The sequence below is a fragment of the Petaurus breviceps genome, unplaced genomic scaffold (genome assembly GCF_028583685.1).
Source record: "Petaurus breviceps papuanus isolate PSGF00001 unplaced genomic scaffold, PetGlider_PUasm1.0 208, whole genome shotgun sequence".
In the NCBI taxonomy this organism is placed as follows: domain Eukaryota; kingdom Metazoa; phylum Chordata; class Mammalia; order Diprotodontia; family Petauridae; genus Petaurus; species Petaurus breviceps.
The window spans coordinates 13,996,685-14,020,249 of NW_027185852.1; the positions used below are offsets into that span (position 1 = coordinate 13,996,685).

Here is a 23,565-nt window from a genome sequence, read left to right on the forward strand (position 1 = left end):
TTGAAAGTCATTGGAGCTTGGCTTGAATCCAGGATCTGATACTCATTAGCTGTGTGACCTTGGGCAAATCACGTAACCTCTTGGGGCTCTAGCTCATCTCTAAAATGAAGAATTTGGATCAGATGGACTCTAATTGGCCTTCCAGCACCAAATATATGATCTTGTGAGTGCTCATAAGCCACACAACCATCAATGATGCAATGGGAATGGGGCAGCATAATGTGAAGAGTGGACTAAGTATCAGGAGGGTGTGATAGTAATGGCAATTAAAGATTCCCCTGTATTGGCTTGGTTTTCAAATTGATTGTGTTAAAACCCAGAGCTTGTTAATCCCACCTGTGGGATGGACTTTTTGATGTGAAAAGAAAGTCCTGAACTGGGAGGAGCTGGTGACGTAGATTTGGAGAGACAAGAGAGAGGCGGAAGATCTTTTTGGAAGCAGCACCTCGGGAGAGAGAGAGAGACTAAGAGAATTACTGGTGGCCGCTTTGAATTGCCCTGGACTTTTGAGACCTGCCCCCTGAGCTGCCAAGGACTGAGGAGACATGGCTGTTTTGCTGGTACTTTGTCTGTCTGTTTTGATGTTGTTTTGCCAGATTTGTCCACTGGTGAAAGACAGTCCTTTTGTTGAGGAAGTCCTTGAACCTGGCTGTTCACTAAGAAGCCCTGAGACTGTCCTGCAGACAGAGAGTGAATATTGTCCACTGGTGAAGGACAGTGCTGTTGTTGCAGGGGTCTGGAGACTGTCCTGCAGACAGAATGAATACTGTCCACTGGTGAAGGACAGTGCTGTTGTTGCAGGGGTCTGGGAGCCTTTCTGTTGGTTCAGAAGCCCTGAAGAAGGATTTTCTTGTTGTATGTTTACAGAAATCCTGGGAGAGGGCTTTGCTAATGTGTTCAGGGGTTCTAGGACTGTTCTACAGACAGAGGATAAATCCATGAAGGGATTGGCAATGTATCTTATGGCCTTGCTAAGCCTTGTCTCCCCAGGAACTAAGATTGCTGAGAACTTGCCTCGTGTCAAGATGAAGAAAAGACCTCCATTTGGGTATTAAGTGCTGTGTTTAAACTTGATGTAACTCTGGGGTAGATTCAATTGTGATCCAGGGGTGGGGAACTTTTGACCTTATTGTGCTCTGTGATTGACAAATGAAGGTACTTTACCTATGTTTGGAAACTAATCTCCATTTGAGAAGAGGGGTTTTGTGGTGGACCAAATGAAGGTATAGCCTAGGGGTGGAGTAGTATTTAGAACAGGGACTTTGTAATTGATTGAATGATTGGAAGGTCCTGGGGTGGGGTAGTCCTTGGAGATTATTTAATCACATTTAGTAAATGCTGTATTTGGAATGATGTCATGTTTTGATCTTCTCTGTTCTTGGTTTGTCACTGAATAAAATGGAGAGCCCCTATGCTGGTATTCTGAACCTTGGGAAGTTGCCTTTTCTTGGCATTACATTACAGAGGGCTCCTTTTTGAGTCCTGGCTCCAACCAGTAGTACCTATATGACCTTGGTCAAGTCACCTATCTCCCAGAGCTGCTTCTTCCATTTCCATAAGGCAGGAAAGATAGGAATAACTGCCTTCCATACCTTAGTGGGGAGGCCAGTGGATAACGAGGGCTTAGTGGGAGAAGAGAGCCTCCAGTTTTGGTATCCAGTAGCTTACTATTTTATTGAAATTCATCTTCCTATGCACTACTCTGTTATTTCTGGCTGATGAAGGATCACAAGCTCTGTAAGTTCTGCCGAGTAAAGTCCCGGGTGTCCCATGCCAATTACAGGTCTACCCTTTATAGACCCTTCCCCATTGAGCTAAAAGTCTCAATCATTCTCAGAAAACTTTGTGTGTACCTATGCTTGGTTCTGGTAAGAGTCTATGTCTGAGTCCCCTTACTCATGTCCAAGTTGTATCCCCAGTAGACAGCAAGCTCCTTGAGGGCAGGGTTCGGGTGTCCCATTTCTTTGTAGATGGCAGGCACTGTATCCATGGGTGAGGGTGAAAAGTAAAGGAGACAAAGATGGACTCAGGCTCGTTAGCATTAGCATTTTTATTTTCCTTTTTTGTTGCATAGGAAATGCAGTACTTGCTTCCAGTAATTGTACTGTAATGTGAGAAGGTGGTAGCACTAATGGTTGAATACAAGAGTTAAACTAATCCACACCAGCTCAGAAAAACCTGTGGAGATTTTAGTTGAATAACAATGGACGCCCACAGTGATTCTCAACCAATTACAAATTTTCACAGAACACAGTCCAAACTAAAAGGGTAACTATGGAAGTCAATCCAAGTATACTAGAGGCACAAGGGGCCAGCTCATAAAGACAAAAGAAAAACCATGGTATTAACACGGGTGGCAGGTGAGGTTTGCCAATTGATCTTGCACATATCTATCGGAAAAGAGTCAGTCTATGCCCCTCCCACTTTTGACCTGAAACAAAAGAAAACAAAAGAAAACATGGCATCTGAGTGGACAAAAACCAAAGCAGTTGGGAGAAGGTCGCAGGCAACTCTTAGATGAAGGAGGGGATAAGGGCTAGGCAGGGATGGGGGGGGGTCTTTCCATCGCCACAAGGTCTTACTAGAGGCTGATAAACCTCATGAGCCAGCAAAATGGTGGCAGCTGTAGCTGCCCAGTGTGGGAAGACAATCATCGGCAAAGGAAAATGAACCAAGAAGGGCCATCGTCCTGCTCTCCTCACACTCAGCATATCCCTCCACCCAAAATATTACCTACCAGTCATCTTCTGTACTTTTGAGTCATTCAGAAAAAAGTTACTAATTTAGAGACTATTGAGCATCACAATAATAATATAATATAATATAATAATAATAGTAATAGCAATAAAAGACATTTGAAAGACATAAAACAAACCAGGGAGAGGGAACACATTTTATCATTTTGAAAAATCAAGCTTAAAAAAATTGGCAAGGGAAACAGGAGAAGCCACATTAGTCCTTGAAGCCACTGTAGAAAGTATAAAAGTTCCCATTTTATATACGGAGTCTTTTCCTTTGTGAAGATGCTGGGTTAGAGGTAGCACATCTACTATGTTCTCTTATGGTACAGACTGATTCTTAAAAGGTTTTCATCTTTATCAAATAGCGTCATAAGTACACATGTGAATCTGGTGGTGACTGACATGCAGCCTGGGGCCTTCTCTGGGATGCTCTCTTCCCTTTATCCCACCAAAGCCACAATGATTCCCCCACCTTCAATGCTTCCAATGGAAGATGGGAATTTCTACTATCTATTCTCTCCATCCCCCAGATCCCTTCCTAATAGGACTCCATAGCCTCCTGAAGGCATAAAAGGCATGTGGGTGCTGGCTAGGAAAATGGGAAAAAGAAAAAGAAAAAAAAAACTTGCTTTACTTTGGAAGCAAGCCATTGGAGACTTAGACCAGAAAGAATATATTTTTTAAAAATCCCGTGTTAATAGCAAAATTTTTTTTTTCTCTCCTGAAAAGGGCCCAGAGTTTGTACAGAGTTTAATTTTTTTGAAGGAAAATATTGCAACTGTGCATGAAACTAAATAGCCACATGAATTTTTTTTGAGTTTTTTTTTTTTTAAATATGAAGAGGTCTGGTGTGAACAAGGGCCAAGCATGGGTACTTGGTAGAACACTGTCCATTAGGAAATCACTTCCCACATTAGCATAATCAGTTAAGGGGTAAGAGAAAAGTATCCCCTAATATCGAAATGCTTATGTGTATCCTCCTAAACAGAGTTCTTGGGAGTCACATGGTGGTTTTTTGAGACAAAAATCTTGCCAGGCACTGATTTCTGAACTCAATACCCATGCATGCCCTCTAGGAAGAAGAAGAAGAAGATGAAGAAGAAGAAGAAGAGAGAGAGAAAAAAAACCACACAAGTAATACTGAATTTAAGTAAATGTATACCTCCAAAAATACTGAAAACACCCCAAAAATCAAGAAAAGAGACAGAATTTGCGTTCTCAGTGAAATATCTTTAAACCTATCTGACAAGAACCAAGTCAGAAAGAAAGAGTAACATAACTTGGAGTAATATTCATACAGCTTTCTAAGCATTATGGAATAGCATGCATTCTATTGTATGGTTATCTTACATCACTATACCAGAAGGTCCTGACAGACAGCAAAGGCTACCGGTGTAGAAAACAATCTTACTTCAGAAGAGCGATATAATACAGATTTCACAGGCACTACATTTTTAATATATCAGGTATTATGCTGGTTTTTCTTATAATTCATTCTGTCCTAAAGCTGGCATCATAACAATGACCAAAAAGGCAAGGACCGGAGTCAACGGAAGGGAAAGAGATATCGAGGCGGATAGATTTGTTTTCTTCGGGTAAGGTTAGTGCATAGTTCTCATGCAGAAGATCACTGCTATGCATTTACATTGTGGGAAAGCAGATTGAAACGAGCCCAAGTTGTCACGTTTTTGTTTTTTGTTTTTTTTTTTCTTTTCGTAAATCATTTTGCCAGCCTGTAATAGCACCATGTAATGGATTTGCATTAAACGTTAGATTGATCTCAGAAGTGGCGACAATCTTCACTACAGTTAAGTGCCACGGAACAGCTTCAATGTTACCTGCTATGGATCAAAGACGTTCTCATCCCACTGCCTTTTAAAAATTTTTTTTAAACTGGCGAAAAGAAAAAAAAAGGGGACGGATGCAAGACGCTGATGAGACGGGAGCACAGCCTTGGACTGGATGGAGGGGAGCGGAGTCACGGGACTGTCCACCAGGAGATCCATGCACTGACTTCAAGACCCAAATGGGCCTTGGGAAGCTGACGCTGATGACAGCCCTGCTTGGCCGGCAGGGGTCCCACTTCCTGACACATCTCCTTAAGTAAAGTGGACTGGTTGGTTGGGGGGTTTGATTTTGTTTTAGGTGCCATGGAAGCTGTCCTCACACAACTATGCCAGTTCTGTTTGCAATTTGTTCTATGGAGGCCTTTGACCAAAAAAATAAAAAGAACTCAAATAAAGAAGGAGAAGAAAAAAAGGCGAGAAGTAAGGAAAGAAACCACCACCGCTAACAACAAGCAAAAAGATATTTCCAGAGACACAATGCAAAGTCCAATATTCACTGACATTCCTTGCAGTTCAGAACAAAATCTCAAGGAGAAACTGGGTTTGGATGTTGATGTTGACTTTAGGCCACAGATCCAGATTTGTACAGTAAATATTTAATAACACTGTTACTACAAAGCTGCAAAATATACTGAGGCAAACAAAACAAAACAAAGCGAAGGAGGAATTTTGAAGAGGGTTGCTTTCTTGTTGTTTTTTTGCACATCCCTGTGGGCTGACTGAACACTGTGAATCCAGGAACCTTTTTTATTTGGGGTGGGGTGGGGGGGGCCCTTTCTCCCCTTCCACCTTCAGGGAAGGAATCCAACAGAGACTGAGGCTGAGGAAAGTGTACCATGTCTATTTAAACTCTAACTTGGAGCTGATGGAAAAGAAAGTCAATACATTACTAACTGCATGGCTGGGGTGTGCAGGAGGAGAAAAGCAAATGTTTACTTAATTCAAGCAGGAGAAACATCCAAGAGTGGGGAGCTGGGGGAAGACGAAGAGAGAAGGGCCAGCGTCAAGTGATAATCGTGGGGAAGAAAACCTAGAGATTGGTGAGGGACTGGGATGAAAGAGGTTGGAACAATTTCATGTTTGTGCCTCTGGCTTAGATCCCAGAGGAAGACAAGAAACAGGAAAAGTTAGCTGTGGGACATTTTTCCTAACTGTCATAGTGTTCTAGAATTGTAGATTTAGAGTTGGAATGGACAGGTAAGTGTGGAAGAGAAATCCCACATGTTTCCCAATCCAAGCCTTAAGCCTTTCTCCTGGATCTTGCCAGCTCTGAATCCCTGCACACTGCACACTCCCAGGCTTTCCTCCAGTCTCCATTCTTGGCTATGATTCTGGGGAATCAGACCCTGTTTCCTCTCTGCCTTGTTTTCTGTCTGGTCACAACCCAACTGTTGTTTGCTTGATGATGTAAAGTGAACAAAAAAGTGTCATCGAGTGTGTTTTCATTAGCACTCCACAATCCCTCTCATTTATGACCCTAACCTGCCTCCCTAATGTTGCAAAGCCTTGAAAACATTTTTGTTCGTTTCTGCAAATGGGGTTCAGAGTTCCCTAACTCCGGCTTCATCGAACTCAAATATGACAAAGTATCTTCAAGAGGAAAAAAAAAATAAAACAGCATACCTGTAATGTCCATTTACAATGGGTCTCCAGTAGCCTACACTTCTGAAGCATAGGGATATGCTATATCATCAAGAGAAGAAAAATAACTGTATTTAAATACATACATTAAAAAAAAGGAAACAGGAAAGTTTTCAACTTAAATCCAGTTCCCCAAAAAAAGGAGGGGTGGGGGACACCCAACAGCAATGAAAAAAATTAAAAAATAAAGAGAAAAAGCAATTCTATGAACGCTGCCTTTATAACAAACAATCAGAAATTCCACTAGGCTAATTGGACAGATTTTTTTTCCTCATTTAAACAACATTACAAAAGTCCTGCATTATAAAATAGGGTCAAACAAATCCATAAAACTATACAACATACAAATTACATTATCTTCTGAGGGGGAGCAATGGACTCTCTTCTCGCTCTCTCGCTCTCAAACAGCTCGCCCCAAATCACTGGACCTGCCCCAACTATTGCTTCGGTGGATTCGTCTTTTTTTTTTTTGTTTTTTTTTTTCATTTAAAAAAAAGGGTGCAATTTCATTGTATGTACAGACCAATTTCACTGGTAACACCTCAGCTTAGAGCAAAGGTTCTGACAAAATGTCTGTCTAGGCTTTTTACTGTTCTTTTTTTTTTTCCCTTCACTGTGAAGCACTGTAAGCTGCAAATTTATTTATTTATTTTTCATAGTGCACATAATGTCATCACAAAGTAATGCCCTGCTAAGTGCTATTAGGGGGAAGGCAAAGAATGCTGGCTACAGGGAATGAAACTGTACACTAACTCTCACACAACACAACAAAGCCCAACAAACTACTCGACCACTTACCAGACACGTATCAAAGTCCAAAATGTTTTATTTTTTTTCCTTAAATAGAGAGAACCAGTAAACAATTATTTATTTTTCTTTCTCCAAACTCGGAAGTTTAAAAACGTGCATATAAAAATGGGCATTATTATATTTATTGAATGTGGATCAACTGGTCTGCTAAGAAAAATGGGGTGTGGGGATCTGAAGAAAAAGGAAGGTTGGTTTTTTTGTTGTGTTTTTTTTTAAACGCTATTTTTTTAAGGCTTGCTTGTGAAAGGAATAGTTGTAAAAAGAAAAAAAAAATTGCTTGAAGCAGGGTCAGCTTAGTGCCTCACAGTTTGACTGCTACTCTAAAGGGAGCCCTTCCTGCCTCCGTGCATTCAAAATTCGCAAAAAAAAGGACAAAGACAAACACCGAAAACACACTGGCTTTGGTCAAATCAAAAAAAATCGAAAGAAAAATCGATCACCACTAAGCATTTCTACGTGATATAAGCAGGTATTGCATATTTTCATATATCTGGGAAACAAAACAAAACAAAATAAAGGAAGACTCCGAAATAAAATGTCCAATGCAGCAACATCCCAAAACACTGATTTTTTTTTTCTCTAGCATCTACAGATCTCAGAATAGCACTGCCACTGACCACACCAGACAATACACACTACTCCTATCTGCGGAACAACTAACACACTACTTAGGTTCTAGAAGTGGAAACTGACGATGGCGGACGTCAAAGTCACATTTACAAAAAAAGTGTCTCCAAATGCTTGACCAGGGAAAAAAACCCTTTCGATTCGAGGAACGTGTGCAACAATTTCAGAAATAATCGCTATCCAGGGCAAGGCACATTGATATGGAATTTTTTTTTTCATTTGTTTCGTGCAAATCAAGGAGGAAAAAAAATAAAACAAACAACCAACATTGTTTCAGGGAAAAGATGAGCAAAAGTGACTTCCCAAGAATTTCAGATACTTGATTGTATAGGACAGTAGTAGGAACCCTTCTCAAGGGCTGAACAAACAAGGTTTAAAGGCAAGTAAGTGCCTGGAATAGGGTTACAATATTGTGTCTTAATGTACTCTACTTTATCCTACATTAACTATATAAAAATTAGTTACTAACACTAGAACATGCACAGATTTTCTCTGATTAGCCAGATGCGCCAATCAGAACGTATATATATGTATAGTCTAGGAAACCTTCTGAAAGTCGCCTGGGGAAGCATTGGGTGCTTCGCTGTCTGGTAGAAAAAAATCACTTGCACTCTATTTTGTTCTCGGTTTTTTTTTTTCTTCATTTTTTTTTTTTGCCTCTTTTTACTTTTGTACATAAGATACAGGACATTTGGGGGTACGAATTTTTTTTCCCTTTTTTTTCCCAACGAGTGCCCTCGACCAGAAGGGACACTAGCATCTTTGTCATTTCTCTCTCTAGTCTGTCCAGGAAAATGTAGGACATCACGATGTTTCAAACCTCTGGATGCTCTCTGGGACTTGAAGTGGCCAAGAACTGATACACCCTAGGTGGCCAGAAATGTGTCAAATGTTTTTTTTCAAAATTGGCATAATCCATTATAAGTGACTTTTAGCTTATAAAATTAACAGATATCATGACTTAATTTTTATGTGCTTTGATAAAAGAAAATAATTAATTAGCATTTAATGTAGTTAACATATTGTGGTAAAAGCACCATTAGATTGTATTTTTTTTGTATTTTTTTAAAATTTTCCTTCAGTTTTTAAAGGGATACAAGTTTAACAATAAAAAACATAAAAAGCAAAAATAGCTCCCCTTTTTTTTCTTGCAAGGCTGTTTTTTTACCCCAATAATTTAGAGTCCTGGGGTAGAAGGACTTGGAAAACAAAAATAGAATTTTCAACAATCTCTATCTTACAAAGATATTTAGCTATCCAATGAAATTGCACTTAACTCAATTCAAAATTCGATTGTTTTGATTGATTCCTGTCAGTTTCTGTCAAAACAGACCATCTTCCCCATTTCCACGTGAATTTGTGTAATTGTTGAAAATTGTTGGAAAAAAAAACCCCACAATGTTCTAATGTAAGTGCAGCATTTCAAACTTTAAAAAAAAGCATGACGACTAGAGTAGTAGTTTGTCATTTCTGGATATCTCTGCAACGTGAGTGGACTCGCCATCCTTTATGGGTCATGTTGCGCACTTAAACTGCTGACCGTAGGACAAAAATCAACCCCCCCAGAAGGGAACCCACTGCATCTTTTTTTTCCCCGATATGTTACAGAAGAACATGCCCTATCGTCTGTCCTGTAAGTTACATATTGCAGATTTCAGCGACTACAAAAGTTTTAGTTGCGGCGGGCCTCGCGAGTGCTCAGAAAGGCGTACGCATCTGTACGGGTCCATGGATGTCAAGACCGTGAAACAGCTGGGCTCCGTATGGAAGGTGGGGGACAGCAGGGAAGGCAGCACACGACAGCAGACCAGCCTCCCCCTCCCCCCAGCGTCACCTACAACTTACACTACCAGCGAAACACTCCAATGCGACAAAGCCAAATCATTTCAAGCACCATGTGAGAAAATTACAACAGTCCCTAAGGTGGTTGAAAAAAAAAATTCTAATCCCAAAGAGGTTACGGCCTTGGCTGCTGGACCGTAACGCTCGCCATTTTTCCATGTACTGTTTTTTCTGAATCTGTTTGTCTCCCCTTCCGCTGGACAATGAAGAAACTGCACTGCGCTGCTGCTGCTGCTTCCGCGTTACAGAGTTGAGAAGGGGTCCGGTGGTCTGTCTGGTGGATGGTGGGATGCTGTGACTTTTATCCCAGGTACCAGGACTGGAAAGACACAAGGAAAAAAAAGCCGAGTTACAAAATGGCACCCCTAGGGTGGGCTCAAGACAGAGGGCTAGGAAGCTGGAACCAAGGGGGTACTTGGAGACCAGCTAGGTCTTGCAGAGGAGGAAACTGAGGCCCAGCACGGCAGTGGCTTGCCCCACATCACCGGGGTCACAAGGGAGTATAAGACCAGGGATTCAAACCCTCTGATTTCAGAATTAAGGCTCTTTCCACTCTTCCAAGCAATGTCAAACATCATCAGACAAGTGGCTGATAACGAGTTGGAAGAAGTCTCAAGGAGATTTATTCTGTCAACTCCAGAGGACAGGACTAGAACCAATCAGTAGAGGGCAACAGCAAACAGATTTCAGCTTGGCATCAATCAATTCCACACACATTCATTAAGCACCTACTGTGTTCAAGGCACTAGGTGAGCAAAGACAAAAATGAAATGGTCCCTGCCCTCAAGGAGCTTACATTCCTTTTTTTTTTTTTAATTTTAATTTTTGCTTTTTGGAGGGGGGAAGGTAGGGCAATTGGGGTTAAATGACTGCCCAACGTCACACGGCTAGTTTTGTGTTAAGTGCCTGAGGCTGAATTTGAACTCACCTCCTCCTGACTCCACTGCACAGCACAGCTGCCCCAGGAGCTTACATTCTAAGAGAATTTCTTAATGAAAAAACTGACTCAGGAAGTAGTGAGTTTCCCATTAATCACAGTTCTCAAGCTGTGTGGGAAACCATTGTTGGTAGTGTGTGTGTATACACACACACACACATACATACATACACACATACATATATACATATATATTTAATCAGGGGTTGGACTAAAGGACTTCTAGAATCTGTTCTGACCCTGAAGTTCTGATAGTGTACAGGGGAAATATCTTAAGAAGAGAGTAGATCACCCATGGGCTAACCCAAAGCAATGGCAGAAATGGGGTGACCATCACACACTGAAGCTGGGGCTGCCTTTCAGAAAAGCAAATTAAATATGTTTTTGGGGACTTAGGTACCTCCTAAGTGCTGATAAGGCATCCCTATAAGGGTCACCAGAGACATGTTGAGGGCAACATATAGACCCTGTCACTTTAGAAGAAAAAGAAGAAGGCCAAAGGTGGTGGTAAGTGGCTAGTCAGGTTCAAATTTGATGTTAGGTGGCATGTTTTAAGCAGTGAGGAGTCTCTGGGCATAGGCAGTTAAGTCAAACCGATAAGCATTTAATAAGCACTTACTATATGCCAGACATTGTGTTAAGTACTGAATCCCGTAAAATACTGGAAAGAAGGAAGCCACAAATGGTCATTATTGAAAAAAAGGAACATTCTCAGTGTTTGTAAATGGCCACATGAGGTGGTGAGAACAAGAGTACTGTTAGAACTAGTCTCTAGTCCTAAATTTACCAATAACTCACTGCACTACATTGGACAAAAATTAGAGTAAATGATGCCAGTAGAGAGACTCTAAAGCTTGCAAAACGCTAAATACATGATCTGTCTCCTGAAAATACAGGCCAGTAAGTACTGTGGATATTACCATCTTCATTTTACAGATGAGGAAACTGAGTCTCAGAGAGGTTCAGTGGATTACCTGTGGTAACACAGCATGTAAGTTACTGAGAAAAAATTGAAACCCAGGTCTTACTGATGATAGGATCATAGACTTATAGCTGAGGTTACTGAGTCTAACACTTTCATCTGACAGATGAGAAAACTGAGACTTGTGCAGGGTTGCCAGCTAGTATATGCTTGAAGGAGAATCTGAACTTAGGGCTTCCTAACTCCAAGTACTGCCCCTCTCCACTCACCAGGGGCAAGCTTATTGTCTTCTCTGGCCTTCAGTTTACTCATCTTTACAATGGGACAGGTCTAACCGCCTCTAAGATTCCTTATAGGACTAAGATTCTATAAATGTTTCAATAATGATATATTGACGAAAACCAGATGGGTCCAGACTTCTATTCTATATAAGAACTATAGAGAGAATGAATGGAGATAGGTAGACAGTAGAAATAATATGCGTTTGGTTAAGCTTTTAAGTCTGGTCATCCTGATTGAGCTGGTCCTTCCTCCCTCCCTCCTGAACTTTGAGCAGACTATGTTCTTTTCCCAGCACCTTCATAATCTCTTCACCCCTTTGTCCGCGGTTCTTCCAATCCCAAGAGCAAGGCAACATGTCAGAACTTCTACTGTAGAGGATGTATGCTCTTGTAAGGGAGAAAAAGGTCAAAGATTCAAATTGAAGGCACTTTGTTGGTTCCAGAAAATGGAAATCAACATACTTGTTTTCTTCAGGTGAGATTGAGTGCATAACTGTCATGCACTTAAAGCACTGCCATGTCTTTACATTGTGGGATGGAATGAAAAGGGGCCAAGTTTGTTTTTTTAATAAATCATTTTACTAACCCGTAAGAACCTATAATAATAAAAGAGCCATGTTCAAATAGCTGAAAATGTGTGTGTGTGTGTGTGTGTGTGTGTGTGTGCGTGTACTGGCACACAAGCTGATTTTCTACAATTTCCAGTGTTCTCTTCCCTCCAACAAAACAATTTTGTACTTATTTTTGTTAATTTTCCCTTTCAATATCTTTGTACATATTGTTTTCCCCCAGAAAATGTAATCTCTTTGAGGAAAGGCCCAGGTCTTTCTTTGTCTTTGGATTGCCCATGTCTAGCACGGACCCTGGTGCATAGTAAGTGGCCTAGGACAGAACTGAACAGATCTGAAGTCTGGGGACCTGACAGAGGCTTTTTGGTGGAGTTTGTCCTTTTCTCCCCCACCCCCAAAGGGGAGCAACTTCATTTTTCCTGTCTTTGACACAGAAGGAGGGTAGAGCTATGATATCTACCTACTGGGCATCTCTGGCCACTTGCAAATCCAGCAAATCCAGGCACTTATTCCAAAAGGAATGGGGTTTCCTCCCCCTCTCCTCTTTATTTAAGATATAGCACCCAACACATTCTTTTAATGTCTACTTTCAGAATGTGTCTCTCCCATCGTTTGGCATAGCACCGCGGACAGAGCAATGAACGTGGGGAAGGAGATCCCCATGGGAATCTGGAACTCATGTCTGGTTCGGCCCTTTCCTGACTGTGTGACCATGAGTTAGCTGACCACTATGAACCTCAGTTTCCTGGTCTGTAAAATGGGGACAATAACACTGTATCCTGCAAACCCCACATCCCAGGATATTTAGGGGGATCCAGTAATATACTGGAAGCAAAGCTCTTTTTCTCTCTCTCACTCTCCCCTGATCTCTCTGGCTCTCTCTGTGATAATTCACTTCTTTAATCCACAGTAAAGTATAACTGCTGTTTAGGCTGTGTTTTCCATGGGTAGTTTTACCATGTCAAGAAAAACTGAGGAAGAGTCTTGGTAAATTGGATAGATCCTTAGGAGAGAAGTTATAGCAGGGTATGGACAAAAATTAGGCAGGATGGGCACATTCAGATGGGTTAAGTGGTGCGTTTTTAGAGGGAATACTTACATATACAAGATCACATATCTATTTGGGTATTATTAACAAAATGTATATGCATATATGTATATATCACACATATACATACAACACACATACACATACATACAGATAATTCTTGTTCTAGACTTGTGGTTTCTCCCAATGTAGGGGGTTCCCAATATGGAAGTTCTCTTCACCAATATAGATGGACAACTCAAAAATGTGTACCATAGAGTGTTAGGGAGTTGCCTGGGACACCAAGATGATAAATCAAAGGGAGCGACACCTTGCACTACGATCTCTTGGCTCCACATAGAGACCACCTCTTGCCATATCACAGCTGTCTTCCTGGAAGTATGCCTCCCAGTTCTCCAAACCTCCCAGGAGCCTGGTCAGAGGCACAACATGACCCATCCAGCTAAAGCAAGTTCTTCCATAGTTTATGATCCCCAGTCCAGCAGAAGGGATGGGGATCCGCTCAGATTCAGCATCCAAAGGGTTAAGTCTGGGCTGGTTCAGTGGGGTGATGGCACCTTCCTCACCTGCTTAAAATAAGGCTTTGTGGGATGCCAAACCCAACTGGCTGAATGATAGCTAGTTACATGGACATTGGGGTCAGGTTTCCTGGTTTCTCAAGAAACCTTTGGCTTCTAGTTTTCAAAGTACTCATCCTGCATCCTTCCAAAGGTTGTTATCTGGCCATGCTTTGAGAAATGCAATCAAGTTTTTTCTGTCCTGAAAGGAAACTGGCCTGGCCAGTATAGGTGGCCTCAATATAACTGGATAAAATGGCTAAAACAAATAAAAAGAGTGAGCTTTAAACGTCTAGGCGGCTCTATTCTAAATAAATGCTGGTCCTCTCCAGCTCCCTCAGCATGGAGAAGAGTTCTGTTTTAGATAGGGTCAAACTCGGTCTACATGGCCAGTTTTCCCCATTTCTGAGCCCACCCTGAGGATGCCCATGGGCTGGGAAGCTGCCTTAGTCTCTCTGGGGCTGCAGATGGGCCGGCAGGGGGCGCCCCTCCCCACCCCACGCCTCCAGCAGCCCGTCTCCACTGCATGGTTCAGCTCTGCAGCGCTGAGGCTGGCCTCTTAAAAAGCCAAAAAAAAAAAAAAAAAAAAAGAAAGTTTCTTCACACATCTTACTATTCAGTATGTGCCTTGCAGACAAGGTTACCCCAGAGCAGCTCTGTAATCCTTCACTGAAATAGGCTTTATTGATTGCTCTGGTCTATTGTTCTCTTTTCAAGTCCCCCAAGTTCAAGTTCATCGTGGTGTTACATCATGTCTGGTTGCTAGGGGCAACCAGACAGACCCAGACGTGACTATCATTAGCAAGAAACCCTCAGCTCTCCTCCCACCAACCTTCCAGTGGCTCTGACGTAGCAGGGCCCACTGCAAACACATTGAGGTATTTATTCTACCTAATTTATGACCTTCACAGCAAGCGAGGACCCCCACTCCCAAAACCAACACTGTTGTATATTTAATTAACCCGTCTTTCCCTGGCACTTGGGAAAGTTAGACAAAGGACTAATTATTGTGTCTCGCTGCCCTGCATTTTTTTGTCTTGGGGGGTGTGTGTGAAGATTTGCATGGGAAAGAAAGCTCCCAGGTCTAGGGCTGTCCCCCCACCCCCACCCCCTTCCCCCCCTTATTTTTTGCCCTATTGACATTTCATGAAATTCTTTAGCTGCTTAAGGGAATTAGGGGGAGAAAGAGGCCACGTGAATGTTACTCCTTTGGACTTGGTATTCAGCAACACAAATCAACTCCTGACATGTTTAAATTTAAATGCTAACCACACACTCCGCGAGTTACTCTAAAGGTTAGTTCTTAATCAATAGAAGTTGCTGACTGCGGGCTTTCTCGGCTTCCACGCGGCACTGCAGTTCCCGGCCTTTTGTCTCACCGTGGGCCCTTGCAAACTTTTTTTTCTCCTCCTTTCCTTAAGATGATTCCAGCGATGATCTGGCAGACACGGATCGCTAGCGTGATCCCTGATAGCAACCTATCAATAAGGGAGCGGGGCCTTGCGGGCCGGGGGTGTCGGGAGCCCGGGTCCCTCAACCACGGCTGGAAGGACCGCATTAACCCTTGCGTGCCAGCACCCCCTCACGGGCCAGGTCCAGCCTTGCATCTCTTCCCATCACACCCGCTCTCTCTATGGGACTCATGGCTCTTTGGCATCTGGCCGAGGACACAGCTCCGAGGACGTTTGGAGGGGATCATTGATTTGCTGAGGCCGCAAACAGGCAGGCGCATGTGTATCGGGCTTTCTGGAGATCGAACTGAAAATGGTCGCTCTGAATTAGAGTTCAGGGCATCAGGGTCTGAGGGCTAGCAAAGACCCTGGAAGTCCCGGTGGCCAGACCCAGGGTTATGACACTGACCGGGGCTGGTCAGGGGGTCCGATGCCTCTGGTATTTATTTAAAAGGCTGTGGAAGCTGGAAGGAACCTTGGAGGTCATTAAGCACAAACTCCTTGTGGGGTCCAGTTTATAGGATCAGAGACTGAGAAAAGAAACCTTAGCATAAGGCTTGGCACAGACCGTGTTTCCCCGATAATAAGACCTATCCAGAAAATAAGCCCTCCCCTTACTGTGTAAGATTCCTCTAAAATAAGCCCTCCCCCGAAAATAAGCCCTATTGAGATTGCTACTGTAGTGAAGGTGATCCCCTGCACTACACGCTACATTACCGTACCCTCTGTATACACCGTCCCCCTCCCCTGAAACGCACTCCGCACTCCGAGCTGCATCCAATCAGAGCTGCAGCAGTGAGCGCCTCATCCTGTTCTTCCCCAGTGATTTGCTTATTGAATAAAGGTACATTTTTTTTGTTCACATTTACCTGTTTATTAAAATTGCTGTCAATGTTCATTAAAATAAGCCCTCCCCTGAAAATAAGCCCTCTGGTGTTTTTCTGTCCAAAAAATAATAAGACAGTGTCTTATTATCAGGGAAACACGGTAGTAGGTGCTTAACAAATATTTACCTGACTGGACTGAAGTCAGGATGCCTTCTCTCTGCTAATTACTTCCAATTTATCCTATATAGAATCATATTTGTACATAATTACGTCTATGTTGTCTCCTCTGTTACACTGTGAATTTCTGGTCAGCAGAAGCTGAATTTGGAATTTCTTTATATCCCCAGCCCTTATGCCTGGCACATAGTAGGTGCTTAATAAAGTCTGCAGATTTGACCAACAGGGGCAGGATCATTGATGTCTCTGCATCTCCACCACTTGGAGTGTATGCAGTAGGTGCCTCATGAATGCTTGTTAGGTCCTAAAGCTTTGCTCACAGTCATAGGAGGAGTAAAGGGCAGAATCAGCATTTGAACCCAGGCCTTTCCCTTGAAGCCAATGTTCTCTCAGCTGGACCAGAACCTATGTGCTATTGGCCATCCTGACCCAACCCCCTGAACCTTTGGTCTGGAGTTGGAAGGATATCATCAGCCATTCTGCCCCCTCATTTTACAGATGAAGAAACGGGCCCAAAGGAACTAGCCCAAGGCCTCTAGTAAAATGTCAGAGAGCCATGACTTAAATCCTGACTCTTGAACTCCAAATGCAGGCCACACATTTACAAGAAAGTTACAAAAAAATGGACAAGGAGGGATCTGGAAAGCTCCACTTTCTGTTTGCACTCTCCAAACATGTTGGATTTTCAAGTATTTGCCTTTTTCTTCCTCTTTTTTGTAATACCGATAACTTCGGCTATAGAATGTTAATTTTGGAAGATTGTATGGCTGGCCAATGGAGAAATATGAGCAGATGACGGCTAAGGTCACTTAGGTCAGATTAAAAAAAAACATGTCTTTGGGCATTTATGGTGCTATAACTTCCAATTTAATACGCTTTCTGCCTTTCTCTATATTTCTTTCCACTTTGAGAGTTCCTGAAATGTAACCTCCTGCCTCCGGCCAGACTAAAGGCATTTCTGCTCTCTATCTCCAACGTGTCCCCAGAAGATGAGACAATGCAGGTTGATGCTATCTGGACATCCTGAAGTTGGGGAAGCTTTCTCTAGCCAGTATTTCTGAGCCTCATCAATCCACTGCCCCCCAAGATCCTGGCTCCCCATTTGTCAGCCTCCCACCCCCGGTTTTTAGAGGCTGTCCTAGGGAGCGTCAGCCAAGCTTGTCCTCTCCCCAGCGTTCAAGGTGAAACATCCCGATGAATTCTGCAGTCCAGCAAAAGATCTTAGCTTCCCTTTTTTCTCCAGTCAAATGAAGAAGTAATCTCATCAGGTCGAAAAGTGCTGACTAAGGATTTAATAAAGGGCCTGCAGATGTGTGTCATCTCTGAGGTATTCAACTCATGTAATGCAAAACAGTTGCACAGGGAACGTGCTTATAAAATTCCATTTAACCATTGCTGGGCTCTTTTTTTACTGTTCTCTGAGGAGTATTATCACACTTTCCCGCCCTTAATTTACAACACCATGAAAGTTGGTGATCAGGCCTGCTGCTCTCCGGGAAGCCTCAAAGCACTAAGGATTTATGGACCATAAACAATATCAACTCGTCTGAATCCTAAACAGGAAGTCTGTCATGGCGAGAGTGGGGCGGGGATGGCCGAGTCCCTCTGCCGCCTTCCAAGAAACTGTAAGAAAATGGAAACCATGTTTTTTAAAAATTGGGGCCTTGGTGCCATTGAGGACGGCCAGGGGCAAACGAGGAACCTCCAAGTTCCAGAAATGAAAGAGACCAGAGGGTCGAGTCCCACTCAATTTACCTAAACTCACAGAACTTGGATTAGAACCTCTGAGTTCATCCCAACTCTGGGCCTCATTGCCTCTCACCCCAACTGTTCCAATAGTTTCCTAATTAGTTCCACAGATCTAAGTGGTCAGACTCCCAACCTATCCCCAACTCACAAAGTCATTTTTTCCTTTCTCTAGGCCACACCCTGGCTCCCACCTACCATTCAGGTCTGATTTTATCTACCCCTCCCTCAACTGTCCCACCCCCTCCATTGGTCAGTCAGTCAACAAGCCTTAGTATTAACTGCACATTTGCTAGGATATGGTTTGTATTTCCCCCCTCCCTTTAGAATGGAAGATCCTTGAAGGGAGGGGCTGTTTCCTTCTTGTTTTTACATCCTAGTACCTGCAGAGAAAATGACAGGACTTCTGGTTTTTTGGGTAAGTGTTCAGGGATGAGGAACCACAGGTCACAAAATCCTAGCAAAGTTCTGTGACTTGCCCAGGGTCACAAAGCCAGAACGCGCCTGAGGTGGGGCTTGAACACAGGTCTTCCAGGCTCCCAGGTCATTTCCCTAACCACTCCATCACACTGCCCCTCCTCACTGCCCTGGAGATGACAGAACAAAAATGGCTAAAAGGAGGCTGATGCCCAGGACAAGTTAGAAGAGCCAAAGAGAGCCCCTAGTTGTCCTTGATGAATTCAGATAGATTGGGTACAGGAAGAATGGGCAGAGGGAGCTCAAACCCAGGTCTTCCTAGGTCTGAGGTCATCATTCCAAGCTCCCTATGACTTAAGTATATACAGCCGGAGTACACAGTAGGCATTATAGACCAGCTAGGTGGCACAGTGGGGTAGGGCCCTGCCTCTGGAGTCAAGAGGCCCTGAGTTCAAATACAATTCCAAACTGTGTGACCCTGGGCAAGTCACTTCACCCTAGCTAGCCTCAGTTTCCTCATCTGTAAAATGAGTTGGAGAAGGAAATGACAAACCACTCCAGTATCTTTGCCAAGAAAACAATACAGCTGAATAACAGCAATGCATTTATATGGTCACTGAATGGAGCTTTGAAATCAGAGGCCCGGTATTAGAATCCTGGCCTGGGCACTTATGTACTCGCTGTGCAACCGCGGGCAAGTCTCTGCCCCTCTCTGGGCCTTGGTTCCTCCTCTGAAGAATGAGGGGATTAGAGTAGGGGGCTCTGAAGGCCCCTTCCATTCTAACTCCCCTGATGAGAAAGGACAGGTCGGGGGTCCCCTCACCCTAATCAAAAACTCTCCCTGCTACCGGGGCTGGAGAACAGGATGTATATTAAAGTAACAACAAACAGCCAAAGAATTGTAAGTCTGCTTTGGCTACTCCTCCTCCAGACTTAAGCAAACTCAGGGCTGGAGGCAGCTGTATCTGTTTTTCAAATTAAAAAAGTAAGACAAAAGGCCTCAAGGCCAAAGATTAACGCAGGCGGAAGGAGGTTGTTAATGTGGAATCCAGGACTGGGTGTGACAGTTGGCTCTGGCTCCAGTAATGTGGGTTATTTAAGGACGTTCACACATGGAGGAAGGAGATGGCTCTTCCCATGTGCTGCTGGGGCCCCTCCCCCAGCCAGGGAGAGGCCTCACAGGGACACAAGCCAGCAGCCCCCTGCTGTCCATCCTGACCAGTGGGCACTCTGCTTCACTGAGACACACACACGCCCAAGAGAGGGCTGCCATCTTCCTACAGTCCACTGTTCAGTATTTCCCCCAAATGGGTTTCACAGAATTTCAGATCTGAAAATGCTCTCAGAAGAGGCCATTAAGTCCCACCCCACTGGAACAAGAATCCAGCTCCCCTTGAAAACCTCCAGGGGAGGGGGAGCCAGGGAAGTCTTTCCTATTATCAAGCTGGAATCTTTCCCCCTACAGTTTTCACGTCCAGTCCCTCTTCCATAAGACTGCATCGGTGCGAATCCTACAGACTTAGAAAACTGCCCTGCGCACAGAAGGGACAGGGATCTGCCCAAGGTCACAAAGTGTCAGAGATGGGATCTGAACCCAGGTCTGCTTAAGAGCATTTTTCTATCTTTATATGACAGGGACTCGAGGCTCTTTGTCACCGTGGTCACCTTCCTCTGGTCACTTTCTAGTTCATTAAGAAGATCCCTCCTAAAGGTGCAATTTCCACAAGTGAACCCAGTGCTCCACAGGGGACTGGACCAGGGAGGACACCACTCATTCCTTACTGTAGCAGAGGACCTGGGAACTTTCATGGATGCCCCAAATAACAACCATCCCATCTCCCTGGAGGCAGATCCCAGGAGCCCTGAGAGCTGGAAGGGACTTCAGAGCCTTCAGACCCACCCTCATCTTAGATGGGGCCCAGGGAACCAAAGGGACCTGGCCCCACCACACGCTGAAGCACTGGCCCTGGACTCCAAATCCAGTGCCCTTTCCCTCATACCCCTCTGTCTCTCTTCTTCAATTATTATTTTTATTTATATATAAATTATTCTTGAATTATAGGAGCAGGGACTGAGCCCCTTCTTGGGGTCCCCCACTGTGTAGAGGCATTGCGCATTGTGCATACAAGAGGAGCTCATTAAATGCCTGTTCACTGGCAGTATGGGGAAGTGGAGAGAACATGGGATGTGGGATCTGGAGACACAGGTTCCAGTCCTCGCCAAATTATTTTGACCAATCAATCAACAAGCACTCATTTAGCACCTACTATGTGCTTGGTGGAGGGACCAAAATGTCAGGATCCAAACAAAGCCATCTGACTCCAAGTCAAATGCTTTCCATCACACCAAACTGCCACTTACAATCTTTATGACCTTGGGCCAGTCCCTTAACCTCTGAGCCTCAGTTTCCTCATCTGTAAAAGAGGCACAACAATCCTTGCCTCCCTGAAACTACAGGACTTTTGGGAGGAAAATCTGAAATAAAAATGTCAGCTAACAATAATATCAAACTAATATTTATATAGACTTTGAGGCTGGCAAAGTGCTTTGCATTTATTCATTCATTTGATCCAACAGCCCTGGGATTATTATAGTGCTATTATTAGCACTATATCATTATTACTATTAGTTGATTTATCAGGAATACTTGTCAGGAGGGCAATATTAGTAGTTTCATTTTACAGATAGGGAAACTGAAACAGGCAGATGTTAAGGGACTCATCCAGGGTCACACAACTAGTACATGGTATGAGGAAGGATTCCGGACTCCAAGCCCAGCCCTCTAGCCGCTGGGCTGCCTCTAGCTGTGAACACTTGGAAACCCTTTGCTTGTCCAAGACTTCACTGAAGGAAACCCATAAAAGATAAAATACAACACCGTCACTAAGGTGTGAGCCAGGGGTGCAAAGAGGAGGGCAGTGACTTGGCCACAGCCACAACCCCCACATGGATGCCTTTTTCAGCAAATCCTTCATTCAAAAGCTACATTTTTTGAGGAAAAAGTGTGACTGTCTGGGCCCTCAGCAGGTTCAGTTTTTGGCCAGGGGCCTTCCGTTTTGCCCCCTAGCCCAGAAGGCTGGTCTCAGCTGTCCCCAAAGGAAGAAAAGGGACAAGCACCATGCAGACAGTCCTCCATGGGACAGACTCCTCCCATCGAGAGAACCCAGGAGTTCCCCAGAAGGTGGGCAGCTGCCGGCTGAAGCCCCTTTGTGCAAAGGCCAAGTGTGGTCAGCTTGGTCCATGGAATGTAGACTGCTCTGTCCTACCTAGTGATGGCCAGCTTAGCGGAGGAGGCCAAACCACGGCCCCACGGGGACTAACCCCGAGATTTCAGCCAAGACCTCTGTTTTCATACAAACCTCAAGTTGGGAAAAATGAAGAGTTTTATCCGAGTGCCTCCCAGATCTTCAGAACGTGCTCGTGCGTGCACACACACACACACACACACACACACTCACTCACACTCTCAGTTACTCTTGTTAGTAGTTGGATGACTGAATGTTTCAGCCTGGGGCCCAGCTGGCCTTGCTGGCGGATGTCCACATGAAACAATATTCTTCCAGGTAAAATTCTTCTGCACTGAAAAACCTCACAACTACTGGATATCACAGGGCTTGAAGGAATTTTAGAGGTTGTCCTGTTTAACCCCCTCGATTAATACTTGGAGCCCCTGGACGAGCTTCTAAGCTCCACAATTCATAAGTCTCCGAGGCAGGATTCAAACTCGGGATCTCTGGTCCTAAATCCAGCTTTCCCCCATATATGAAGCTAATTCCTTAAATACTTAGGGCTAGAAGGGGTCATCTGATCCAATCCCTCCCCTTTCAGAGGAAGAAACTGGAGCCCAAGGTGGTTGACCTACTCAAGGTCACACAGCTAAAAGAGAAACGGGATCTGAACTCAGGTCCTCTTGATTGTGGCTCATGGGGTGGATTTACTATGGAAGGGGTCTGATCTGAGAGGCCACCTATTCCAACTTCCAAAGGAGGAAAGAAAGTTCTAGAGAAGGAAAGTCATCTGCTCAGGGGTCAGGGAGGTCATTAGTAATGGGCATCACAGCATAGTGAATGGGGCTCTGGATCTGGCATCAGGATGGTCTAGATTAAAATCCTGTCATAGGTATCAGTGGTGGCTGGCACTCTGGAAAAGTCACTTGGCCTCAGTTTCATCTGTAAAAATGGGCATAATAATAGCACCCACCTCCTAGGGCTGTGGTGATCAAAGGAAAATGCTATGCAGATCTGAAAGTGCCATGGACATTTTTAGACATTATAGCTATTATAATTAAGTTTCAGAGTTAGAATTTCCCAGGATAATATAAGATTAGACCCAGAGAATTTAAAGTGCCTTTCCAGAGTCATGGATAAGACCACAGATCTGAGATTGGGATCATGATTCCTGGATAGAAGCTGCCCTTTTAGTTCTGAGTTCAAATACTGCCTCAGGAGCTTACTAGCCATGGGATCCTGGGTCGAGTTGCTTACCCCCTCTAAGCTCTAGCTTCCTCATTTGTAAAATGGGCCAGCTGAACTGGACACCCTTCAAAGTCCCTTACAGCACTAAATCTGGGATTTATTTTTTTTTGGAGGGGGGGAAGGCAAGGCAGTTGGGGTTAAGCGACTTGCCCAAGGTCACACAGCTAGTCAGTGTGTCAAGTTTTGGAGGCAGGATTTGAACTCAGGTCCTCCTGACTCCAGGGCTGATGCTCTATTCACTGCGCCACCTAGCTGCCCTACCCAGCTCTAAATCTATAGTCCTAACCTTGGAGGCCATCTGGTCTAGCTCCCTCACTTTACAAAGAAGGAAACTGAGGCCTGTGGAGGTGAAACTACTTTGCCCAGATTCACTTGGGTAGTAACTGGAAGCAAAGGGATTCGAGGTGCAATCTTTTCACTATATACTACCAATTTCTTTGGGCTGTAGCAGTCCTTGGATGCTTTGGGGAAGCCCACTCTGCCCCACCCACCCAAATCAGTCTAAATATAACACCCTACAGACCAAGCAGCATCAGATCCTTGAAATGCAATCCAGAAAGCTGGGGGGGACCAGGTGCTTTTAATATGACATATTAATTATGTATGGAAACTTAAGACCTAAAGAAGGTGGTTTCCCTGGAAAGAAAGAG

At 43.9% G+C, this 23,565-nt stretch overlaps 1 protein-coding gene across 7 annotated transcripts in view; it reads right to left on the reverse strand.

Annotated features, from left to right (window-relative positions):
• Nucleotides 1–2,032: 2,032 nt before the first annotated feature.
• The window catches only part of LOC138165284 (nuclear factor 1 A-type), a 463,507-nt gene continuing 441,974 nt past the window's right edge, over nt 2,033–23,565 (reverse strand). For all 7 annotated transcript variants that reach the window (XM_069093447.1, XM_069093448.1, XM_069093446.1 and 4 more), the window contains one exon: nt 2,033–9,827. In XM_069093447.1, coding sequence (XP_068949548.1) covers nt 9,810–9,827 — 18 coding nt within the window. In that variant the 3' untranslated portion in view covers nt 2,033–9,809. The remainder of the gene's footprint in view (nt 9,828–23,565) is intronic.